Consider the following 24,676-nt stretch of genomic DNA (forward strand, 5'->3'; position numbering starts at 1 on the left):
CGGCTCTCTGCGATAAAACACGTATTTTTATTAATTGATTAAAATTTAAAATTCGCAAAATATTAAGCAATGATTTCGAAATGTAGGTGTATCAAAAATGTGTAAGTAAAATGCATGTATGTATGTAGTAGACAGTTCCAAAACCTTTAGGAATTCATAGTTATTCAATGCACAAACCATACGAATTTTTAATTGCAAAAAATGTATTGCTTACTTATCAGTTTTCTGATAAATGCCAAAGTCAGCTGTAGGTCGAGTAGGGCAAGTTTTTGAGTTTGTGTGTGTATTTGCAATTTTCTTTTCGCTTTAGAAATAGGAATTCAACGCTAAAATTTATTTTTTATTTCTGATTTTACGAAATTTGAATAATTTTAACTTCACCTGTAATATGTGCATTTAGAAACAAAATTTTCAATTTTTTTTAATTTAAGTGTTTTTTAATACATATTTACTTGATTGTTATTTTAATCGAAATTTTTGTGAACGAATCACAACTTTTTTTTTAGGTTGAAAGGAAAAGATAATTTTCTTTTGAAACAATTATTTACATATAAACATACATATTTAAATAAAAATTAAGAATGTTCGCCAAAAATCATTCGTTAAAAAACATTTGTATCAATGCGCTACAATATTCAAAACGGGATATTTGCATAACATCAAAATTATCAGAATCAGAATCATGGTTAAGTAAATTCCGAAAAATTGAACCAACAAGCGAATCGCATAGTCGGATGCTTAGTGATAAAGAAACGATTTATTCGCTGTACACTCACAATGTTAAAGCTAATTCGATGTCAAAATATTTAACGAACTACAAAACTATTGTGGATTTAATTACCTCAAACGAAAACTTACAAAGTAACCTCATAGGATCTTGGACTGTGCAAGTTGGTGACATGGATCAGTGTCTTCATTTGTGGAAGCATACAGGAGGCTTTGAAAAAATTGACCAGTTAACCAATTTTCAGAGTGAAAGTAAAGATTATGAACGTTTAATGACGGAAGTTGGAAACAATTTAAGATCTCGACATTTGCAATACTTATTAGCTTTCAGTTATTGGCCACAAATTGATTTTAGAAATGGAAATAATATTTATGAAATTCGTTCCTATCGTCTTAAACCAGGCACAATGATTGAATGGGGTAATAACTGGGCAAGAGCAATTAATTTTAGAAAAAACAATGAAGAAGCTTTTGCCGGATTCTTTTCACAAATTGGCAGACTGTACAACGTTCACCATATTTGGTGTTACAAAAATTTACAGTCCCGTAAAGAAACACGTGAATCTGCATGGAGATCACCCGGTTGGGATCAATGTGTTGCATATACTGTACCATTGATTAGAGAAATGCATTGTCGTATATTGAAGCCTACTGAATTTTCGCCAACTCAATAATTACAGAAAGAATTTTATATACATACTTATAATTGAAAAGCTTCTCGATATATAAATATTATATTATTATATATACAAAAATGAAGTGCATTATTTGAAAGTGAAAATATATTTAAAATTTTCTACATGTCAAATTGGAATTTATTTAATATATAAGTGTAATGTATTTTGAATTTATCGTTTGTATATTATTCTATATCGTTATTATTCTTCTTTTTTACTTAACGTAGAAATCTAAATTACAATTATAAAAAAATATAATACCAATGTATATTGTTTGCCATTTATCCTGTATAAATATTATTTAAAATTTGTTTGTACATTTTATATTAGTTGAATTTGTAGAATTGAAAGCTGAATTGTACCTACTTTGAAGGATTAAATAAAATAAAAAAATCATTACGTTTTGTTCAAATAAAGTCTTTGATTTATCTTACAACAGTGGAGACTGTTACATTATTAAATTGCTTGTTTGTCAATAATGTAAAACTGATATTAATTTATTATTCTCATTGGAATTTGGGAAAATTTTACTGAAATCTATTTGACGTGAAAAACATTCTCAAATAATCATCTAATTCATTATAATTTACGGAATAGATATGCAGCTCTTATGATAATGAAAATCCTTTGACCATGTAAATTTAATTCCTTTATTTTAATTTATTATTCAAAATTATTTATATACGCTCGTATAATACTCTTCTTCTAAGTCATAAAGGTCCATTGCCATTTCATCACGCAACTGCATTAATTTCCTATCACATTCTGCTTGAGTTGATCTAAACAATTGAGAATTTGCTGTAATTGCTTCATTTACAGAATGAAAATCATTTAATATTAGATATTGTTTTATATCTGAAACTAATTTCATTAAAGACTCTCCTGCTCGTACTAAAAGGAATATTTATTTTTTTTAATTTAATGTAAAAGACCTGCAATCAACAAAAAAAAAATTACCTATATTTGCAGCACGTACTTGCATTTCATATGTATCTTGTTCACACTGTGTTATTTTAGATAATTGAGAATCACTTTCTGCTCTTGCCAGTTTGATAATTTCTTAAAATAATTTAACATTTTTCATTTAATTATTGTATAGCCATATTTTTTTAAAGAAAATGAAAAGCTAGGTAAGTACCTTCAAAGTTCTCTAGCATACTCTTAACATCTTCTTTTAATCGTAAATTGTAAGATTTTAAGAGGGCTTCTTTTGACTGCGGTAAGTTTCTTTGAGCCATGGAATTATTGATTGTTAATTAATTTCTTTTAATTATATCCTTATTTCTATTTTTGTTTATATTTTTTTGTTAAGCTTATATTGATGCACTACATGAAATGTTTTGATTTGACTGAATAAAATCGAAAAATAAAAACAAAAAACTGTCATTCCTTATTCAGCAAAATATCGAACGAACTGTCATTTTTTTCGCCGTATTTTTCAGTTTGTGTACAAAGCGTGTTCAAATGGTATGCATAAGTATATTCAAGGTTTCATTCGTTATGTATTGATTTCACCTGGGAAAATGATTTTCTGATTTTCATTTTCACTAGTGTTAGATTTATTCATGCATATATGAAATATATTTTCTTATGTTAATTATTATAATTTCTTTATACACAGTAAAATTAATTTATTGAAACAAATTACGCCCAAAATGAGTTTGGTGTACATTTACATTATCAGTCTAATAGTGTAAGTCGCTTTTTTACACACTTTTTATTCACTTGCAAATCAGAATTCTTTACTTTTCTTGAATGAATATTCCATTTTTCCAATAAGATTACTCATTTTTTCAAATGGTTTTTTTTAATTCTTTCTCAAATTATTAAGTGAACGTCTCGATTTCAAAAACATAGTGAAAAATTTTTGTATAGATATTAGAAAAAAACGAGACACACAATACAGAATAATTTTTCTCACTCGAAAATTACATTTTACAAATAAATCATAGTTAGTCACTTTCTTCTCACAAATAAAATAGCGGGATAGACGATTAGGCTCTATATGTAGGTTTACTAAGGTGTAGGTAGGAAGATTGAGTGTCCTTGATCCCATAAGCTTGCATTTGTGTGAAATTTTTAAAGTGCATTAGAGAAGAAAAGTTTTTACATGAATGTATGTATTTACGCAAGTACTCGTATATTAAATAAAATTTTGTTTATTGAATAAAATATATGTAAATATGTACATGATTTAATATGCTGTTGCATAAAGTGAATAATGATTTATTGGCGAATGGTACGAGAATAAAAGACGTAATAAAAGACGATAATAATCCTTTTGCCAATTGCTTTCACGATTAGTTTTAAATTTAACACAATTTAAATAAATACATACATACATAGGTTTTTCTTGTAATCACATATTTTTATAAGTACGTTACATGTATTTACATACTTATGTATTTAAAACATTTTTGATACGTATTACATTGATGAATCCGTAATTTGTATTAACAGTATAAAGATCAAACATTTAATTGTAATAATACATTTAAGAAAATATTAAAATATAACTGGTAAGTATGTGTATATAAATAGTTATCACAGTATATACATAAATACTTATATAAATCTAAATATACTCGCAACACACGTTCTTTTGATTGAGTTATTTATATATGTATGTATGTACAATAATTGTTTCAGTGATATTGTTTTAGATAACTTACATTTAATAAAACTTTATTAATTTATGAAAATTAAAAATGAATTAATTGGTTTTGTTACAACCGAATGAATTCCTATGATCTTTAGTTTAAATATTAATAGCTTTATTTTAAAATTTTATTATAGTATTTGAAATACATTAGGAAAGTTTATACATTCAAAAAAGCAAAAAAAAAAAAGGAAATGAAAATTTTAAAAAGCAATTTAATTTTAATTGGAATTTCTTTGATATTCCAAATCAGGATTATTGAAACTGCAGTAATTTTATTTTTTAGAATTTAATCCTACAAAGCTATACATATGTATGTGAAAATAAATTTTCTAATTTTCTAGAAACGTAATACTTTTGTAGCAACAAAACTTATATGTCAAAGTAATCCCAGTATTGTTTCAAGTTATTCATGTTCGATTGATGTTGTAACCCGTCGAAAAAAAGTAATAAATTTATGGTGCAATTTTACACAACCAATTAAAGCATTTTATGTAAGGAAATTTAAATTAAAAAAATAGTGAATTTATTTATCACCTTATAGATTGATGCAAGATTATTTAAACGTTATAATGGATGGCAACCACATTGGATTAAATTAAAATTTAATTTTTGTGACTTTTTAAGGGGGGCTAAAGTAAATCCACTTATAAAAATGTTTGCTCCAATATTTGAGAAATATACAAATATGAATCATCCGTGTCCTTATGATGTAAGATATTTTAATAAAATTTTTACATAGCCATTAATTCTAGAGAGCTAGCAGAATTTAAATCTCATTTAGCTACATATCAATTTGGATAATGATAGATTATTAGTTTTGCAATATTCTAATAATTTTATTCAAAAATAATTTTAATTTGATTTTGTTTTTTTATTCTTTCAATTTTTAATATATGTAGCATCCACTATATCTACGTAATTTGGATCCAAGTGAAAGTGATTTTATTGAGACTCATGGTACTTTGATTGACAGTGGTCGTTATAAATTAGATTTACATGCGAGTACAACAAATTCAACAAAATTAGGTTTTATAAGCTTTCAAGGGGAAATCAAAGAAATATAAAATTGTAAATACATAATATGCGTTTGCCAAATAAATTGGCCATGCATGTTTTTAAAAATAATGCAAAAAATTTTTATTACATTGTACATATGTATACCCATAAATAAATTTAATTATAAAAATTTATTTATTTCGGTATAATAAAATGTTAATTTCACCTCAAAATGTTATAATTGTTTTATTATTTTATTATCTGATAATTATAATTATAAATTCAAAAAATTTATGAGGTGAGTAAATATTCTTACATTGAATTAAACCAAATTGGTGAAAAAAATATTTAGGGGAGAGTGGGGATATGATGAGTATATTTTATTATCGACCGCATTGTGTATGGGATGGCAACAAATTTTGGATGTCGAGTTTTCGGTGGGAACGTAATTCTCCACAGTAAGAACACATAAATAAAGTATTTTTAGTGAGGCGTCGGTCGGTCTGTTGGTCTGTTTGTCTTTGTTTATCTTTTTTGAGATATACGCGTGCACAGACAGTGCACGCGTATATCTCAAGTTCGGCTGTCTGTCACGGATTGATCAACTTTTGAGATATATCAGAGCTCGAGAACTGGATCTTTTAGCGGCCCGTTTTACATTTTTGTTTATTTTGAAGAAAATATTCAATAGGTTTACTTTAAATTCCATATATAAGCTTCATCCGTCCGTCCGCATTGCGGCCGGTTATGTGCTGACCAGATCAGATTTTTTTATGTCATTAGAACGTGAAAAACTTATCATTTTTTTAAGTAAAAATATTTTAATTTTAATAAAAAATTAGTCCTAGAGATAAACGTGAACTTTTAAAAAGAAAGAAAAAAAAAACAAAAGTTTTGTTGCACGTTTTTTGATAATATAAAAGCAAAGGTTTTAAAATATGAAAAGTCTAAGAATTTTAAACACGTACCGCAAACATAACAATCTTATACATCAAACTCAAGATTATAAGTGAAAACGCAAGATAGCTGTTTTGGAATCCTGGTTACTAATGGGTTAATGATATGGGATAAAGTGTTCTACAAATTTCCCTAGTCTATGACATCTTATTGCTAAAGTTATATTTTATTTACAATGTTATTGACTATTTTAAAATTTCTCGTATTAAAGTTAAAGATATTTACGAGTATAAAAGCATTTGGACAAAAAAAAGTTTCATCTAAAAAATTAGTTGAATTTAAACAAAAATCTGGTTTCAATTGAACAAAAAATTATTTCAATCAAATAAACTTCGTCTATCCTTTTTGACTCTTATTATACTGCCCACTCTCTGCCTATTTTGAAAATTTGAACCTTATGTGGTAACACTAGAATTAGACTACCAATAATTACATTTATGCAAAATTATTGAAAATTAAGTCATTATAAAAAAATTTTGCCTAATTATTTTTTATAATAATAAGTAAGCACTCTTGCTTATTTTTGCAAAATTTATATTTTATTAAATTCAGTACACATTTGCGAATTCTATGAATTTTAAGTATAATTTTAATTATATCGCGCACCACATTAACAAATAAGTTTTTATTTAAATAGATGTTATTTTTATTTAAATAGATGTTTTGTACAATAAAAGATGAAATTTTTCCAGAGCTCATTTTTTATCACTATAATATGCATTTTGTTGAATGAAATACAGGCATGGATAGGTCGAATTGTTCAATTCCGAAAGGGGAATCTATAAAATTTGATTACTTTCCTTTGTGTACATATTTACGAAAGTAACGTTATATCTGTAACTTGATTGGAATGTAATATTAATTCAGAATATTTTTTTCAAAATTGTATGAGTAAAATTAGACCATTATAATGCCAAAAAAAAAATTAACATGAGTGTCGAATTAATTATATCTATTTGGAATTTATATGAAAGTATAAAATTTTCGATTAATTTTGATTATAAAGGATATATGTATGTGTGTAAAATATTGAAGAATTTATTTTAGGAAAATTCAAAATTATATAAAAGTTTAAATGGCTGGCAATCCTATATTCTTAATTTTCTAAGTGATCTTTGTGAACCTTTTAAGAATGGAAAAGGAAATTAGGCACTTAAATACATCGGAATACTTAAATACTTAAATACTTAACCATGGAAATCATGGGTTAAACTATTTATATGAAATTGTGCATGCCCTTTTAATGTAAAGGTCATTTTCATTTTATGTATTTGGTTAGACCGCTGACTTCAAATTTTTAGTAACATATAGTAATAATACAAAATTCATTCTATGCCTGCAAGAAAATTTTTTTATTTTGCTGCAATCGGTTATGTACAGCTTCTAATAGCAGTAATATTAGTTTCCAGTTTCGAAATAGTTTTTTCCTATTTGTTTTTCACAAAAGTACTTTTGCTTTCGCAATAATTTTCTGATTTTGTAAAAATTTTCTGATTTTTCTTACGCCACTCTGCTTTTGAGCTCCTCATATTATATACGATTCAACTGCGTTATTTAGATAAAATAATAAAATTAGTCGCAGTCAGTGTTACAATTCTGATAAGCGGTTATGACGAGTTAAGAGTCATATTACGACATATAACGAAATAAAATATTTTTTGGCAAAATAACTTTACAACTAGCTATCAAAGAAAAGGAATAATATGTGCAAGTATATAAATAAAACATGTCATGTACAATATATAAAAGAAAAGGAGAATATTTTATGTATATAGGTATATAGATAAGTAAATTCAGAATTAAGAAATTTTACATTCAAATACAAAAGAATTTAATATAAAGTAATAAAATGATCAAATTAAAACAAGCACATTTTATTTGTTTTAATCGAAGGTATACAAATCTGTTGCCGAACACTACTGTTCTGAAAAGATTTTTTTTACACCAAACTACAAAAATTTTTGTATTAATTAAGATATGTAATATTCAAGTATGCGCAGAACTTTCAAATTAACGACATTATAGTAGATTTTTGCTATACGATAAATATGTGAACAAATACGTGAATTTATCTGATTTGAAAATTTTTAGCTAAATTATATAATTTATATAATTTATTTTTTTTTTTTTAAATTTCAACGATAGATTAAACTAGAGCTTTGTATATAGAAGAACTGTTTCCATAATTTAAAATCAATTATAATTATATATCAAAAATTTAGACAGCATTCTTATAGGCTGCCCGAGTAAAACGATTGATGCTTTATAATGTCTATGCTCATAATGCACATATAAATGTACATAACATATTTTGTTCAACGTTTTGACGAACAGTGATGTGAGATGGTTGGTTGGCTAAATAGTTGATGTTAGGGGTGGGAAGAGACGCATTTTCCTTAGCACAAGTGTGCCGTTTTGATACCACCACATCGATTTGGCACGAATACACCGCCAACGACTGTCTGATTGCAAAGCAAAGCACTTAAGCTTGCTCGGATTGCCTAATGAAAGCTATCTGGTTTCGCTTAAAGCTTGCACAGATGATGAAAAAGGTTTTTTTTTCGTCCATCTGTCGGCAAATCCCATGTGCCTGAATCAAAAGTACTTGAAGAAGCGTATTCAACCAATATTAGCAGCCTTTTGAATTCTGTCAGTCTTATTACAGTTGTATGCCTTCCCTATTGCCGAACATAAAGTGCTCAATAGAGACTTTTTGGTGATATACAGAAAAATGAGCAGTTGAAAGAACTAGGTAAAGATCGGTAAAGATTATAGTCAAAACTGTTGTGTGCAGCTGCGTAACCATGCTGGATTTAATCGTCACAGCTTCCAAACCTTGTTTCTCCAAAAGCATGGAAACAGCTAAGCACAAAATCCAAATACTTAATTAAATTCAAAAACAGTGTTATCAATAAATACGTACCTTATAGTAACGGGGAAACATATAGGTACGTTTTTTTGTTCTGTAGAAAAAATTATTAAATCATTAACAAAAATATTATTCAAAAAAACTCTCACACACAACATTACTGTAAAATATTTATAGGAATAAAGTTTATTTTATAAAAGCATTGGCAATAATGATCTTATCATAGCTAATTATAATTACACATAATGTTATATATACCAGGGAAGAACTAAGAGTGTTTATTATTCAAAAAGTGCCAAAAAATTGTAGTCAGTTTTGAAATGCTATTATTGCTTTGTGGATTACTTAGTACTTTGATATTTTTTAAAAATTGAAAATATTTATATACATATAAAAGAAAACTCAATAAGAACAAGCGAAGGAGATGAAATTTGTTAGCATAATAGTATTTATTGTTGTATCACAAGTCTTACTGGTTGAAATTCTAGCTTGGGTAAGTAAAATTTTTAAACATGTTTTGGGTTGTTGTTGAATATTTTCTGTTTCAGGAAAAAAATATTTTTGAACCAACTCGATTAGAGTGTATACGGAATCCAGAAAGGATTTCTAATTGCACAGGACTTATTAAACACGAGTCACGAAACAAGAAAGTTATATCTTTTCAAGTTGATTTAGTGAAACCAATTAATGCTGCATTTGTAAGAAAAATTTTCTCTTTTTATTAATTTTAATAAAATTTATAACATTTTATTAAATAATTTTTGTTCACGAATAGCAAAACATGCTAGTCTCTACTTAAAAGACCAAAAAACCTGGTTCAAATTTCAAATCAAATTAGCGAAAATAAATTGTTATTGTAAACTCGTGATATTTATGATTTAAAATTGTTCGACTTTTTTCATTATCTACATAATGTAGCCATTCTATCCGGCATTGAAACAATTTAAATTATATAAGTTACAATAATTTTTAATTCATAACAGGATTTACGTATATAAAACTGCGATTCATTTACAAGCTTCTCCCAATTGTTCGGAAGTATTTCTGGAAAAGAAACGTATTATAATATGTTAAAGCTGTATAAAACTTCCAACTACTCTCAGTTTCTATAAAAAGGAGAAGATCAGGATAGTAGTTCTGCATATTCTGCATATTTTAACCAGGGTTGTTCCACATTTTTTACGTGAAAAATGACGTGAACTTTTCCTTATATTAATTAATAGTTATTAGTTACTTTGCATAAATTATGTTATCCCTGTAAAAGGAGTACATCAAATGCATAATTGTAAATATTGAGAGTTCTATTCTATTGAAATAATTAATTTGTTAATTTGAAATTAAAAAATATAAGTATAGTGTTTAGAAAATAAAAATTAAAAATTGATAAATAAAATATTCTCGAGTTGGTGCAGCATATAAATTGTAAATTAATAAATTTATTAATTTAACTGTACTTTTAGTTAACTGTACAATTATACAAACGTTTTAATGGTTGGCAACCATACATGGTGAATTTTACAAGCAACTTTTGCGAATTCATGAAAAGTGGAAAAGCAAATTATGTTGTGAAACTTATGGCACCAATATTTTTTGAGCATAGCAACGTTAATCATTCATGTCCCTATAATGTAAAAAATAATCATTTTTATATATTGTTATGTATAATAATGTAATTTTTTTTTATATTAATTAAATTTAGCACACACTTATATGGCATGATATTGATTTTAATACAATTAACTTTCCAGCTATTAAAAATTCAATTCTTCCAGGCGGTTACTATAAAATTCAATTAATACTGCGTGAGTCTAAAGATGAATGGTTATATACGACAATCTTCAGATAATTATTAAAGAAAAAGATTAATTTTTTGTAAATGTTATTGATAAATTTTCTAAATTTAATAAAAATTTTTCGAAAACAGGGTTTTATCAATTATTTGAGAGTTTTAAAATTTTGTTTGAGTGGTATAGGTATTTATGTAGTCACATAAGTTTTTCGAATAAGGACGTAAGCTGTACGGAGTGTTTGTTTATTTGACAATGATTTTATAAAAATTTTTAAAGAAAGTATAATAAATTTTCTTATATTAATCAATATTAATGTCTATTAATATTGCCAACATCTTACTGAAGTATAAATGGTAAGTTACACGCGAAATATTTTCATATCGTTTTTGAACTTTTGATGAATTTTGATAAAAACAAACGGATTGTCCCTACTGGTGCATTAGAGGTAATGATTGATTTGCCACCACTGCACCTCCATATAATGAAGGAAGCTCGACTAATGACTTAACGACTTCTTTGTGGCAAAGATGAAGGTTGGCACGCGTATATATGTGTGCCTGGACCAATATTGCACAGTGTTTCAGACTAAAATACATGTAATAGAAAATTGTTTCAGATATAATTTAGAACGGGAATATAAAAACCATTTATGTATTCTCATACAGCAGCACCTCAGTCGGTCCAGGCCACATCCAAGCTACTTTCCTTAACTTGTGGAATTGGCATCGGTAAACGGAGTTACGCTTATTTGGATGCCTGGTAACAATGGATATGGGGGCAACGAGGTTGTCGATGGGCTGTCGCGGCAACGATCTGGGGCTTACTTCGTTCAGCCGCTGTCTTTCAGTGGTCTGCCTTCTTCCGCCGTGGAGACTAGGCTTGCCTACCTATTCGAGACGGAGTGCGACCTTCAGAGTGAATGACTTTCACAGAATGCCAGTGAAGTATTGCCTGCATAGGCTGAGAAAATCGAATTCATCCCTGTGCAGATTTCTGTGTCCTGGTGATTTCCCTGTGTGACTGCTCGGTACTGGCTGTCCGGTATCGCAATTGTTTTCTAAGCGATCGGGGGGAACCGCTGTTTAACTTACTTAAGGATATCTCCGGTTTTATACTTGAAACGGCGATATTATAGGTATAATCAAAGTATATACAAGTTACGAATTTTGTGTCAAAATTCGTTTAAAAAAAATAATTTTATTTCGATTTTAAAATTACTTTTATAATACGTTTTATTTCTTTAAGATTACTTTTACAATACGTTTTATTTCACAACACTAGGTTAAAATTTAATATAACTTTACAATTAAATTTTAAGACTATTCTAAGACTTTAATGCTTAGTTCAATTAATGTCTAAGACTATCTAAGACTAAATTCTTAATCTAAATGTTACCTAATTTATAGTATAAAATTTGCTTATTTAGCAAATTTAATTTTATGTTATTTTCCTAACTAAAAATTTCTCACAGTACAGCGTAGACATGTCGTCAGCACTTTTTGTGGGAACATATTTTTGCGTTAAGAAATTCTCATGCTGAAATATGATGTTTGCTGGAAACGTATTTGAACATGTTTTAATATTAATATTCAGCGTAGAAGAATTCTCACGATAAAATATGTCTGATGAAACATGTTTGAACTTGTTTTAACATGCCCGCTATTTGATCCCTCGTTAACTCTTCCCCCTCTAAAGATCTACGTCCCGTAGATCAACGTTGAGTTTGGTAAGATTAGTAGCTAAGTCCTTAGGGGTGATCTCTGCTACGAATGTCCTTTCTGTTTGTGTCTTTTTCTTCTTGAAAATTATTATCGCTATTATAATTAGAACTACCGCAATGGTGATAACTGAGTTGATTGATGTTGTGATATTGTTTGACGTGGCTAGTTGCTGCACCTTTCTTATATTGTTCTGTTGTAAATCATGAAGATACTCCAAATTGAGTTTCCTATTTGCCTGGGTTAGATTTGTTTGAAGGAACGCTGGTAGTACCTCTGGAGATCTTACTTCGTTGTTGGTGAACGTAAGTCCCTTAATGCGTATAGTATCGTTGGAATATTGTAGGAGAAAACTTCCTGAGAGCTTCCTTGCAGTAGAGGTGGTTATAACATCTCCATGGAAATTGGATAAGAAGATCATATTCTTGGTAATTTCCTCTATTATTTCTTTCCCATTGTATTGAAAATCACATCTTGCATTAAATCCCCTGATGAGTTGCGTTACGCAATGTCCGGGTTGCAACGCTGTCAGTCTGTTTTTCTTGCAAATGGTAACATCATTAAAGTTTTCACACTTGCCTATTACGCCATAGATTTCCTCGTTAACGAGCAGTTCTTCGTACTCTAGATATACCTGACTCTCGTTTCTAATAGTTGGTTTGATCAAAATATGGTCGTATAAACGCTCGTCTGCTTTTGGTAGTGAAATTACGTAAAGGATTGTAAGACCATTAGTTATTACTTTTGGTTCAGCGTATTCGATTGCTTCAATGTCGTTAGAATATGGTAGAGTGTTAACCTCCTTCAGTATGTTAAGAATTTCATCACTACTCAGCAAGTTTGTATTGACGATTTTTTGCTTCGCGAGTTCAATTGCAAGGATGATTTCGTTAATAGCTTCCTTGATGATTACAAGCTTGTTAAATACCATCTGTTCGAATCTATGATCATTGGTATTGCCCAGTTGTTTTAGTATCTTATTGTACCGTTCCATGAGTTTGTTTGTCACTGACATTATTTCACTGTTTATTCTGTACTGTTGGTTGCTATTATAGGTCAGCTGATTCTGGTTTTGGAGTATAGTTTCCCAGTCAGTGGCGTCTGGTGTGCCTGCTAACCATTTCCAGGCTGTTCCAATCCAATTGATGGATCTCCGAGATCTTTTAGTTCCTCGAATTCTGGCTATAGATTCCATTATCTGGTCAACTTGATATTGCAGCTGTGGCTTGATGGTGCTAGAATCATTGACGTTATTCACCAATGGTATTAATTCTCGCAATATTTCATCGTAATTTTTGAGGTTTATTGTGTGGATCAGGTTAAAACTTCCATTTAGTATGCGGGCTTCTCCCAATTTAAGTGTGGCTATTGTGTCTGTAACCTCGAAAATTTTGAGTGAGGCTGCCGTCATATAACATCTGAAATAAAAAAGGTTTTAGTTAGGGGTGTTTTTGATGTGGGATTTATGAATCCGTTTTCCCGATATTGTAGTGATGGTAGCTTTGTTGTTTTTCAACACTGTTTCTTTTCTGTATATAGGTTTATGCTTAGATTTTATCTGTTTATCTTTTACATAGATCATTTGACCCTTTTTGTAGTCAGTGGGTTCATTTCTTTTTTTGTTCTCCCGATTGAGCTTTATTTGCTGCGAGCGTTGGATTTGCTGCGTAAGATCGCTATGTATTTTTTCTCTGATATTGAGTAAATTCTGATAGTTGACGCGAGAAGTTCTTCCGTAGAATATATCGGCAGGTTTCTTCTTTGTTACTGAGTGGTATGTGTTGTTGTATCGATCTACTGCAATTGTAATTAGCTCCTTATGTGACAGTTGGGGATGCTCTTTTCGTAGACACCTAATGATTTCCAAAATCGTTGAGTGAGCTCTTTCAATAGTTCCATTTACTTCACTCTTCTGAGATGGGGTATTGTACATTTTTATTCCTAGTGCCTTGATGTAAGTTGACACAATAGGACTGATTATTCCGCCTTCATTATCTGTGACAATTATTTCCGGTACGGTGAAATAATGAAGTACCTTTGTGAGTTTGTCTCTGAGATGTAATGCTGATTTATCTTTAATTCCAAAGAATTTGACAAACTTGGAGAATTTGTCTATACAAGTGATATACTTTTCACCCTGTATTTCCATTATGTCTAAATGAAGTATCTGCGTAGGATACTCAGGAATGGGCGTGGGTTGAAGCTGTGGGCGGAGTGGATGTCTATCATATTTATTACAGTTGCATATTTCACACACCTTGATATACTCCCTGATGAGTCTGTTCATGGAAGGGAAGTAATATTTTTCCATTATCTGTTCCCGGTTTTCTACAGAACTCCTATGTGCTCTTTTGTGTTCTTTTTCAATTATGTTGAGCTGTCTTTCTTCGTTCGCGACATCTTCTACCATTCTTTGTGTAATTCTAATCTTAAAATTACTGAAGCATTCCTTGTAAATTTCATTAAGCATACTTAGATATTCTTCGGGTATCTTGATCCCATTAATAATGGTAGGATTGAGCCTTTGTTTCAGCGCAGTTATGAGTTCCTGGCGTGTTATGTTTGGCATTCCAATGGTGAATCTTCGATATCCTGGATGAGGTTCCTCATAGGCTGTGATATCTTTGCTGCGTTTGATGATTATTTGAGTTTTAAAGACGTTAATCGGAGCTTCGCAATGTGGAATAAGATCACTACTGTCTTCGTCACAACTATGGGCTGTCTCTGTGGAGCTAGTTGATAGTGAATTGATTTCAGTCGGCAGCCTTGATAGAGCGTCGGCCACTACATTGGTCTTACCAGGCCGGTAGACTAGCTCGTGATTATATTCTTCAATTCGAGCTTTCCATCTTTTGAGCTTCGCATTGTAATTGCGGTTGCCTAGAGCAAATGTGAGAGGCTGATGGTCCGTCAGTATTTTGATTTTTCTTGCCCCATACAGATAGTTGCGCAGGTTATCAAGTGCCCATACGATGGCTAGCATCTCCTTCTCATTAGTAGCGTAGCCTTCTTCTGTCTTGTTTAACGATCTAGAGATGTACGTAATAGGCCTATCCTTTCCTATCTCGCCTTGAGATAAGACAGCACCAATCGCTTGATTCGACGCATCTGTGGTCAGTATAAATGTGCTCTCGAAATCCGGAAAGATGAGAACTTCAGATGACATTAGTAGCTTTTTCAAATTATCAAATGCTTTTAGTTCTGCTTGGTTTAGTTTTACTATCACCCGTTTGGACTGATTGGCTTTTATTTGCGCATTGTTACCTCTTGTCAAGTTCGTTAGAGGTTTTGCAATTTTGGCAAAATCTTTGATGAATCGCCTGTAGTAAGATGTTAGTCCTAGGAATGACTTGAGTTCTTTAAGATTTGTTGGTGGTTTAATTTGTCTGATGGCTTCGACCTTTTTGGGATCCGGTTTTATTCCTTCGTGAGTAATCAGGTGTCCCAAAAATTCCACTTCTGTCTTGAAAAAATGGGTTTTTTCCAGGTTAACCCTTAGATTTGCCTTTTCCAATGTAGAGAACACTTCCTCGATATTTGTTAGATGTTGTTCTTCGGTTTCTCCAAAAATGATGACATCGTCTATATAGACGTAGCAGCGCTTTCCTATGTGTTGCTTTAGCACGTCGTCTATCATTCGCTGGAATATGGCCGGTGCATTCCTCAAGCCAAAGGGTAGTCGAGTAAACTCGTACTTCCCATTCATAGTGGAGAATGCTGTTTTGGGTATATCTTTTTCCGACATTTTGATTTGGTGGAACCCGGATGTGAGGTCAATAGTTGTAAAAAACCTAGCTTTTCCCAAACTTGAAAGCGTGTTGGTGATGTCGGGAATCGGGTACGTGTCTGGAATGGTTACAGCATTTAATCTTTTGAAGTCGATCACCATTCGGTATTTCTTAGTTCCTGAGGCATCTGGTTTCTTGGAAACTATCCAAATTGGAGAGTTGTAAGGACTCTTTGATGGTCGGATGATACCATCTTTTAGTAAATTCCCTATTTGCTCTTCGACCTCTCCTCTCATGTTGCTGGGATACGGGTATTGTTTGGTGTAAATTGGTTCTTCATTCGATGTTTTGATCTCTGCCCTTACTTCCGTGTCTATAATTTCGCTATCATTAATTGGCCCAAAAATCTTGCTATACTTGCTGATAATTTCTGAGATTCGTCCCTTTAGTTCTTCAGACAAATGGTCTGCCTTGATTTCAATGTTATTGACTTGAACTGATGTTTTTTCCTTAAGAGGTATAGTAATACCAGGTTTTATCGTAATTAGGTTGTTCTTTCTGTCTATGACGGCTTCCAAGGCTTTCAATGTATCGTCGCCCAAAATACCGTCGAACGATTTTAATCCTGGCAGGACGAAAAATTCCAAGGTACTATTATTACCGATGCATTTGAAGAATTTGGCGTTCATTTTTTCTGTAATTTGAACATCACCACCCGCAGAACGAATTTTAAATGGTTTGTTGGTTGGTTTTGTGTCGACAGCAAGCTCGGGTCTGATGAAGTTTTTATTGGCTCCCGTATCAACTAGGAACTTTAGGATATCATTGTTCCTGGTATGGTACTCTAGGTAAGGAACGCTAGAGAGGCTCCGCTCGTAAAATTTATCTCTTGCGGATCATCTTCTTTTTCTTCATCAAATTCATATTCCTGATATTCATCTACTTCTGGTGTTTCTTGATTAGAATCGTCATTTTCTTCCTGCTCCAGGTTGAATAGCCGTTGCTTGGATTCAGGCTCGTTGTTTCTTGGCCGGTTTATATAGTTGACTCTCTTGCTATGTAGCGATGGATCAACATCCATCGGTGTAGGTGGTTTCGGATATGTTGGTCTTGGAGGTGCGTAGCGATTATTTTGTTGGTAATTTTGTTGTTGGGGTTGGTTACCACCTATTGGGTGACGTTGTGGGAAACTTTGCTGATACGGATTACGTAAACCATCTTGGTATGGTCTGAACGGCATAGGGATTCTTGGTTTGCTGCTTATGTTATTGATAGGTACCGAAACTCGATTATTGTTATTTTTTTGGTGCACTGTTATGTTCCTAAGATTTAAATTCTGCATCTCCAGGCAAAACGCATACGCCTCTGGCAGTGTTTGAGGCCTCTGAATCATTAACATTTTTGCTAATTCACCATTTAAACCTCGTATAAAGACGTCCAATGTTTTATTTCTGTATGTCTCGACAAGCACAGCAATTGTTTCAGCATTGTAGGTTTCCGTTTTTAATTTATTCACGATGAGTGAAAATTGATGATTGACGGTAGCGTAAAATGAATCTATGCTAGAGTTGCCTTGTTTAAGCATGAACAGTTGGTGCTCGAGGGTACGCACATCTCTTTTATCGGCGTAATGCATCGACAAGCATTCCTTGATTGTTAACCAGTCTTCGTCATAGATGTTATACGATATCAAGGCCAGATCAGCCTTGCCTCTGATTTTCTGCCTGATGCTTTGTAAAATAGTCCGGTATATGGGTCTTTCTTTAACGATTTCATAATCTTTTAGTATGCTTTCTACGGCGTGCACCCAAGAGATATATTGTACTGGATCACCATCGAAATATTGGAGCTCCTTCACTCTGTCTGGGAGTCTGCTTATTTCTTTGAGTTCGTCAACGGTTTTTGGCGTTGCTAGAATTTGTTGGCTTTGTGTTTGGTTACCACTAGATCCAGAAAATTCTAAATGTTGAATCCGTTGCTCCAGCCTTTTCATAAAACCTTCTTGCTCTTGTGTTAAGTCACTACCCGTTGCAGAATGTTCCAGATTTACGATACGTTGTTCTAAACTTTTGATTTGTTCTATTTGCCGGTTCACTATTCCCGTTAAATTATTGATTGCTGTGGTTAGAGCTTCCATTTTATACTCTTATATTTTTTATTTTTAAGCCTTTGAATTTGTAAAAAATTTTTTTGTTGAACAATAGTTCGATTTTGATTATTCGTATCAACTCTCGTTCTCCAGTAATAGGGTTTCTATGTTTTACGTGTATTGGTGGTATTGCTACCTTTACTTTTTTCGTTTATTAGTTTTCGTTTTAAATTTTAGTAGTCAAATTAATTTTGATTTCTTAATTTATTTAATTCACCGTTATTTATATTAATTTAATTTTAGTTTAATTTTTGGTTAAGTTTTTTTTTAATTTAATTTAAATTTTTTTTTTTTTACTTTTATTTAAGTTTTTAATTTTTAATTATTAAGTTTATTTCAATTTTTTATTGGTTTTTATATTTAATTAATTTTTATTTAAATTAGAATTGTTAATAGTTTTTCTTTTAAATTGTTTAATTTTCCTTTTTTTAAAAAAATTTTCTTACTTTAGTATTATGAGGACTATTAAAGCGCGGGTTCGCATGTCCTATTGTTCCCGTGTTACTGAAGGTTACTTCAGGAGTCTCAGATGATTGTGTTGTGCTTTGTTCGCAGGTCGCAGATTTCTACTGGAGGCACCGTATTGTTCCTTTTTGGCTGTTAGTGTTCGAGATTTACTATCGGCCTACTGCGGTACGAGTTACGCTCACTTATGACGGGTTATTTAACCTTGTCTTCACTTGTAGAACCTTATTGTTACGACCTGTCCCTGCTCGGGCGCCAGTTACGAATTTTGTGTCAAAATTCGTTTAAAAAAAATAATTTTATTTCGATTTTAAAATTACTTTTATAATACGTTTTATTTCTTTAAGATTACTTTTACAATACGTTTTATTTCACAACACTAGGTTAAAATTTAATATAACTTTACAATTAAATTTTAAGACTATTCTAAGACTTTAATGCTTAGTTCAATTAATGTCTAAGACTATCTAAGACTAAATTCTTAATCTAAATGTTACCTAATTTATAGTATAAAATTTGCTTATTTAGCAAATTTAATTTTATGTTATTTTCCTAACTAAAAATTTCTCACAGTACAGCGTAGACATGTCGTCAGCACTTTTTGTGGGAACATATTTTTGCGTTAAGAAATTCTCATGCTGAAATATGATGTTTGCTGGAAACGTATTTGAACATGTTTTAATATTAATATTCAGCGTAGAAGAATTCTCACGATAAAATATGTCTGATGAAACATGTTTGAACTTGTTTTAACATGCCCGCTATTTGATCCCTCGTTAACTTACATACACATCAAGTTACACGCACAATATTTTAATATAATTTTTGATCGTTTGAAGAATTTTCTTTGGAATACTTTCGCTTTCTAGGTTAAATTTTTTCAGATAACCCGCCACTCGCTATATAATATCTCATCATTGCAACAATTTTCTTCTAGTCATCTGGTCACGTCTTCTATTCTTGCCAAGGGTTTTCAGAGGCTCGAAAATATTTTTAATGTATTTATATTGTTTGAAAAGAGGGTATATATTGGAAACCGAATGGAACTTAAATAATTAAATTTACTTTCATTAAAGTCAAGTGATAATTAAATGAATTCAAATTATTTTTAATAATTTTCAAAAGTAAATTAAAAATAACACAAACAATAACCATAACTAACAAATCATTCTTGTTCACTGTTTGTTTCGTTCATATAAACGAAAAAAAATAATATTTGCTTAACAAAGAAAAATTGATAGACTAAATGAAAAAAATCACTAAAAATAGAAAAAAAAAACTGATTTGTAGGGAAATGTGAATTGAAATTGATCAAACACTTTTGCTTTTATTGCCATTTATTTCTATTTTCTTTTTACAAGTACCTTTATTTTTTTAAAAAAGGTTATTAATACTGATTAAATATTGTTTTGTTGGTCACGGTTAACTTAAGATTATTTTCATTTTTTTTCAAATTTCCATTTAAGAAACGCACTGTTGCTGATTTATTCAATGACTTATTAAAAAAACAAAATTGAATTTTCATACTTTAACGCATTAATAAGAATCTATTTTTTAGGTGTTGTAGACACTTACACACTCGAAGGCAAAGTATATACAACAATAATAAAAATTATTTTATTTTGTTGAATTTTAATGGTAAACAAAAATTTTGCAACATCAATTTAAGCTTGAAAATTTTTTTACAAACAAATTCCAAACATAATTAACTAGGCAAACAATTAAAAATAGCGAAAAAAAAATTATTTTTTTCCCTTTGATTATCACAGTAAAAATAGTAATAATTGAAAATTATTATTAAATAAAAACTTTTTTCAACTTTTATTTTATAGGCGCACATAATCTTTACATACACACACATATATATTTTTCGAAATGATTTACTTAACAAATTTTAAAGTACTTTAAATTTATTTAAAGTGAAAAACCAAACAAAAATAAACCGACAAAATTTACAATTTTTGAATAAAACTTTTAAAATAGTTCCGGTGCGGTAAAAAGTATAAGAAAGTTGAAAGTTTAAAATTGAAAAACAAAAAAAAATAATGTAAACACTTTGTTTTTAACAAAAATAAAAACAAAGACATAAAATTGGTAATTTGTAATCAAGTACCCATATTTAAAACAGGTGATTAACTGCTTAGAAAATAATTCTGCTTCATATACACATAGACACAATGTAAACAATATTCTTTTTGAATGTACGACTTGCCTTAGTGTCAGAATTTGCATAAAAATTATTAGTATTCTTTGATGGCATGAGATGCTATGATATTGCGTGTATTCCTCTTAATGAAACTCGGTGTAATTATTTCAGAGGCCTAATAACCTACAATATTATTTATTGAGGATTCGACGTTTATTTCTGTATCAAAATGTGGAGCCATCTACCGTAAAAAAATTTTTGTAATTACTTCTATCATATATTTATAATTGAATTTATATGGAATTATTTTCCATATATTTATAAGTATGTATAAAATAAAAAGCCATCTAGCGGGAAAACTGTATATTAAAAATTAAGGTACATTTAATTGAATACATGATTTTATCGAGTAAATTTTCAAAAAAATCTCATTTTGCGCTATTCAATGAAACAATAAATTTCAATTAAATTGATAGAAACTTGGAAACATGAAATATATGTCAAAATACAGAGTTTCTGTCAGTAAAAATATAATTAAAAATCTAATGTGGTCATCACAGAAATTATGAAAATGCCTTTTAAACACCTCTTTCCCATTTAAAATACGTTAGTAAACTTTTAGTTATCATGCCTAGAAAAATTTAAATTTGGCTCATTAGTACAGTTTCGCGTTGTGCGTCATATCGTCAGTTAGTTTCGATAACAATCAGAACTTAAACATTAAATTTCAAGAAATTCCATCAAATAGTTCTGTAGAAAGTGTAAAAAATGTATAATCGGCCCCAAGTTCGGTTTCTAGACTTGATTTTTACAAAAAATTAATAGGCTTATTTTTTGAACATCCCAAATTTTAAAATTAATTTGATATAAAATGATGGTTGATTTTTTTCTCTTTGTATAAGCAAAAATGTAAAATCGGCCCGTAAAATGGTATAGTTCCCGAGGCTTGATATATCGCAAAAATTGTTCAATCCGCGACATATAGCCAAAAAGAACTCATATATAAAATATCATAAAAATTGGTTTGACCGAACTTAAGATATACGCGCGCACTCATAGATCGACAAACCGATATTTCTCTAAAAATAATTTATTTAAGCTTCCCTACAATAGAGAAGTGCGTTTCCACCTCTCTTGATATGTAAAATTTGGTGCCACTACATAAACGGTCGGTAAAAATTATTAAAGCAGAGTATGATTAGCTTGGACGATAAAAATTTGTAATAAAATTAGATAAAAACAATATATTATGTACGTAAGGAGAAATTATATAACTAATTTGTATAAGAAAAATTTTTATTCTCACATTTCTCCTCCTACGACACATAATTCAATTAATAACAAAACAAATGCACACTGCAAAAACAAAACGAAAGGTGAATAAGGTGTTGATGGCATCAACCAAAATAAATACAAATATATTTTCTCTTCTCTGGAGAATAATAATATTAAAAATATTCAAATAATAAACATGGTTATTAATCACAAAAAATAATAGTAAACAGTAATGATCTATGATTATGTACAGGCTGTTTACTATGATTATGCTTGTAACAAAAGCATGTGTATGTGTAACTACATGGAAGTGTATCTAAATGCATTGAAATAATGTGCTCAAAGTGCCATTTATTTCTTTTATTTGAGTGGTAAACAGAAAATTGTTGAGAAAAAAATCTCTGTAAGCAGCAGAAGTCTGATGAATAATTGTTAAATTTATATTTGCGTTTGGTAAAAAAAAAATGTAACGGGTGACTTTTTTATCTTATTTGGTGGCTAGCTTTCTAAAAATACAATGGGTAAATCTTTTCTGATTCATGATTTTATTTTTAACACTTGTGATTTGTTGCAGGCGCTTTAACAAATTAGTTTCTAAGCAGTTAATCACTTGTTTTAAATATGGGTACTTGATTACAAAGATTCAGTAATAATAATTGGGATTAATTAACATGTCTAGAAAACATTAATTAAATTGTTCGCTTACTAATTTATTTTATGTTTTCTAGACTTCTGATTGCCCTATTGAACACTTTGCACTACTCAAAGATTAACACCCGGAAACAGTTACAATTTTGAAAACCTATTTTGAGCTTTTGTACGGTTAACTATTTACACATGTGTGGCGACATTCCAACCGGAAAAATGGAAAAGTTGAGTCAAAATTGACACTTTTAATGTATATACTCGTAAGTATTAAAATCTTCTGTATTATTACTTTTTAGGTTAAAAGTTTGTAATTTTGTACAAACTTAACCAAGTGCTTTTCAGTTATTTGCTATATTACCCACAATATTGAGTAACCCACGTTTCTGTCGATAGTGCTGTGACATGTTGGTAAACAAGAGTTGATTTCTCTCATGAAGTTCTTCTAATTTATGTTCATAACTTTCCAGGATTAATCTTTAAATTTAAAATTTAAAATTTAACACCTAAAATATCACCCATTTGTGCGCAAATAATTTCAAATGTCTATATTTTTCTATACTAGCAGACATTAGTTGAAAATATCTTTAAGAAGTTATCAAATATTTATTATTACTCGTAATTCAAATTTACTTAATCACTTATCTCATACTTTTAATTTATTCAAATTATTAAGTGAAATTTAGATATAAAACCCTATTAACATTTAAAATGTGTCCCCTTCATCCCATAATCCCATTAGTAAAAGTCTTTTGTTTTATTATAACAAATTATAATCTAATTATAGTAATTCTGTGAGGAACCTAAGGAGACGTTGATTTCCTTTTTTGTGGTTAAAATTTAATTACAGAGAACTGGAATAATATAGATAACTAAAGAACTGGAATATAGAGAACTGGAACAGAGTGGTCCATCGTCATAAGACACCCACAATTGCAAGGTGTTTAAACATCGAAGAGTTTTATTTAGTTCGAATACCCATTAAAATATTCAATATTTAATTATTTAAACTTTCTGTCAAATTAATGGGAATCTACTACTTTATAATTAGTATAACAAGATTTAGTTAATCTAAGTTCATTAATACAGATAAAGGTATTGGAAAAAATGGTGAGATTCTTTTGAAAATTAAAATTTTCATTTTAAATTTAATTTGTTTAGCTTGTATTGATAATTTTAGTCATATTTAGCTAAGAGTAATTTTGGATTGTGTTAAAATATGGCCGTGTTAAACCACTGGAGTTCTGATTTTGTGGGGAAAATATCAATATTGTAATTTAAATTAAAATATTTTAAAGAAAAAAAAACCAAATTTTTTAATTTAAGTTACAATTTTTAAAACATTGCTATGATTTTACAAAAAATTCCGGAAACGGCTGATATTAATAATTAATTTTCAAATTAGACAAAAATTTTGGTAGTTTTTTAAATTTCGAGTTGATTAAAATAGACTGATGTAGCATGTTTTCAAATTAATTATATAAAATCAATATTTTTGAGAATGTTTCATTTAAAAGTACAAAATATTGTAGAAAAACGTTAATTCTTTTCGCTATATTTTCTACATTTCATAATCATCTGTACATGCAATTAAAACACGAAAATACTTAAATTAGTTTAAAACTTTAAAAAAGTGCACGTTTTTATGATCGCACACCTTTTAATATAAATTGTTACTCTTTATTCATGCTGTGGACTTGAACAAGAATTTTATAGTAAAATTAAAATGGAACTTGTAATTTTCTTTTAATTATAACTTCTGTACTTCTTACTTTATATTTAAACTTTAAGGTTAAATATAAATGAAAGCAGGTTAATTTTACTCATATACTAAAATAAAATGGAACAAAATAATTTTTACTCTATATTAGCT

At 29.7% G+C, this 24,676-nt stretch overlaps 3 protein-coding genes across 3 annotated transcripts; 2 read left to right on the forward strand and 1 right to left on the reverse strand.

Moving 5' to 3' along the window:
• The first annotated feature begins 261 nt into the window (after positions 1-261).
• Positions 262-1,699, forward strand: LOC129613883 (protein NipSnap). Its single transcript, XM_055528223.1, has 2 exons — positions 262-279; positions 507-1,699. The coding sequence occupies exon 2, from the start codon at positions 582-584 to the stop codon at positions 1,398-1,400; it is 819 nt and encodes a 272-aa protein (XP_055384198.1). The 5' UTR covers positions 262-279; positions 507-581; the 3' UTR covers positions 1,401-1,699.
• Positions 1,700-2,039: 340 nt separating this feature from the next.
• On the reverse strand, positions 2,040-2,741 carry LOC129618438 (mediator of RNA polymerase II transcription subunit 22). Its single transcript, XM_055533178.1, has 3 exons — positions 2,542-2,741; positions 2,361-2,462; positions 2,040-2,294 (listed from the first exon to the last, which is right to left on the reverse strand). The coding sequence occupies exons 1-3, from the start codon at positions 2,639-2,641 to the stop codon at positions 2,077-2,079; spliced, it is 420 nt and encodes a 139-aa protein (XP_055389153.1). The 5' UTR covers positions 2,642-2,741; the 3' UTR covers positions 2,040-2,076.
• A 6,570-nt stretch (positions 2,742-9,311) lies between these two features.
• Positions 9,312-10,880, forward strand: LOC129619020 (uncharacterized). The gene is made up of 4 exons (XM_055534082.1): positions 9,312-9,380; positions 9,436-9,585; positions 10,348-10,515; positions 10,794-10,880. The coding sequence occupies exons 1-4, from the start codon at positions 9,312-9,314 to the stop codon at positions 10,878-10,880; spliced, it is 474 nt and encodes a 157-aa protein (XP_055390057.1).
• Positions 10,881-24,676: the final 13,796 nt, after the last annotated feature.

This window comes from Condylostylus longicornis, unplaced genomic scaffold (assembly GCF_029603195.1).
Source record: "Condylostylus longicornis isolate FDR11 unplaced genomic scaffold, ASM2960319v2 ptg000001l, whole genome shotgun sequence".
NCBI lineage: Eukaryota > Metazoa > Arthropoda > Insecta > Diptera > Dolichopodidae > Condylostylus > Condylostylus longicornis.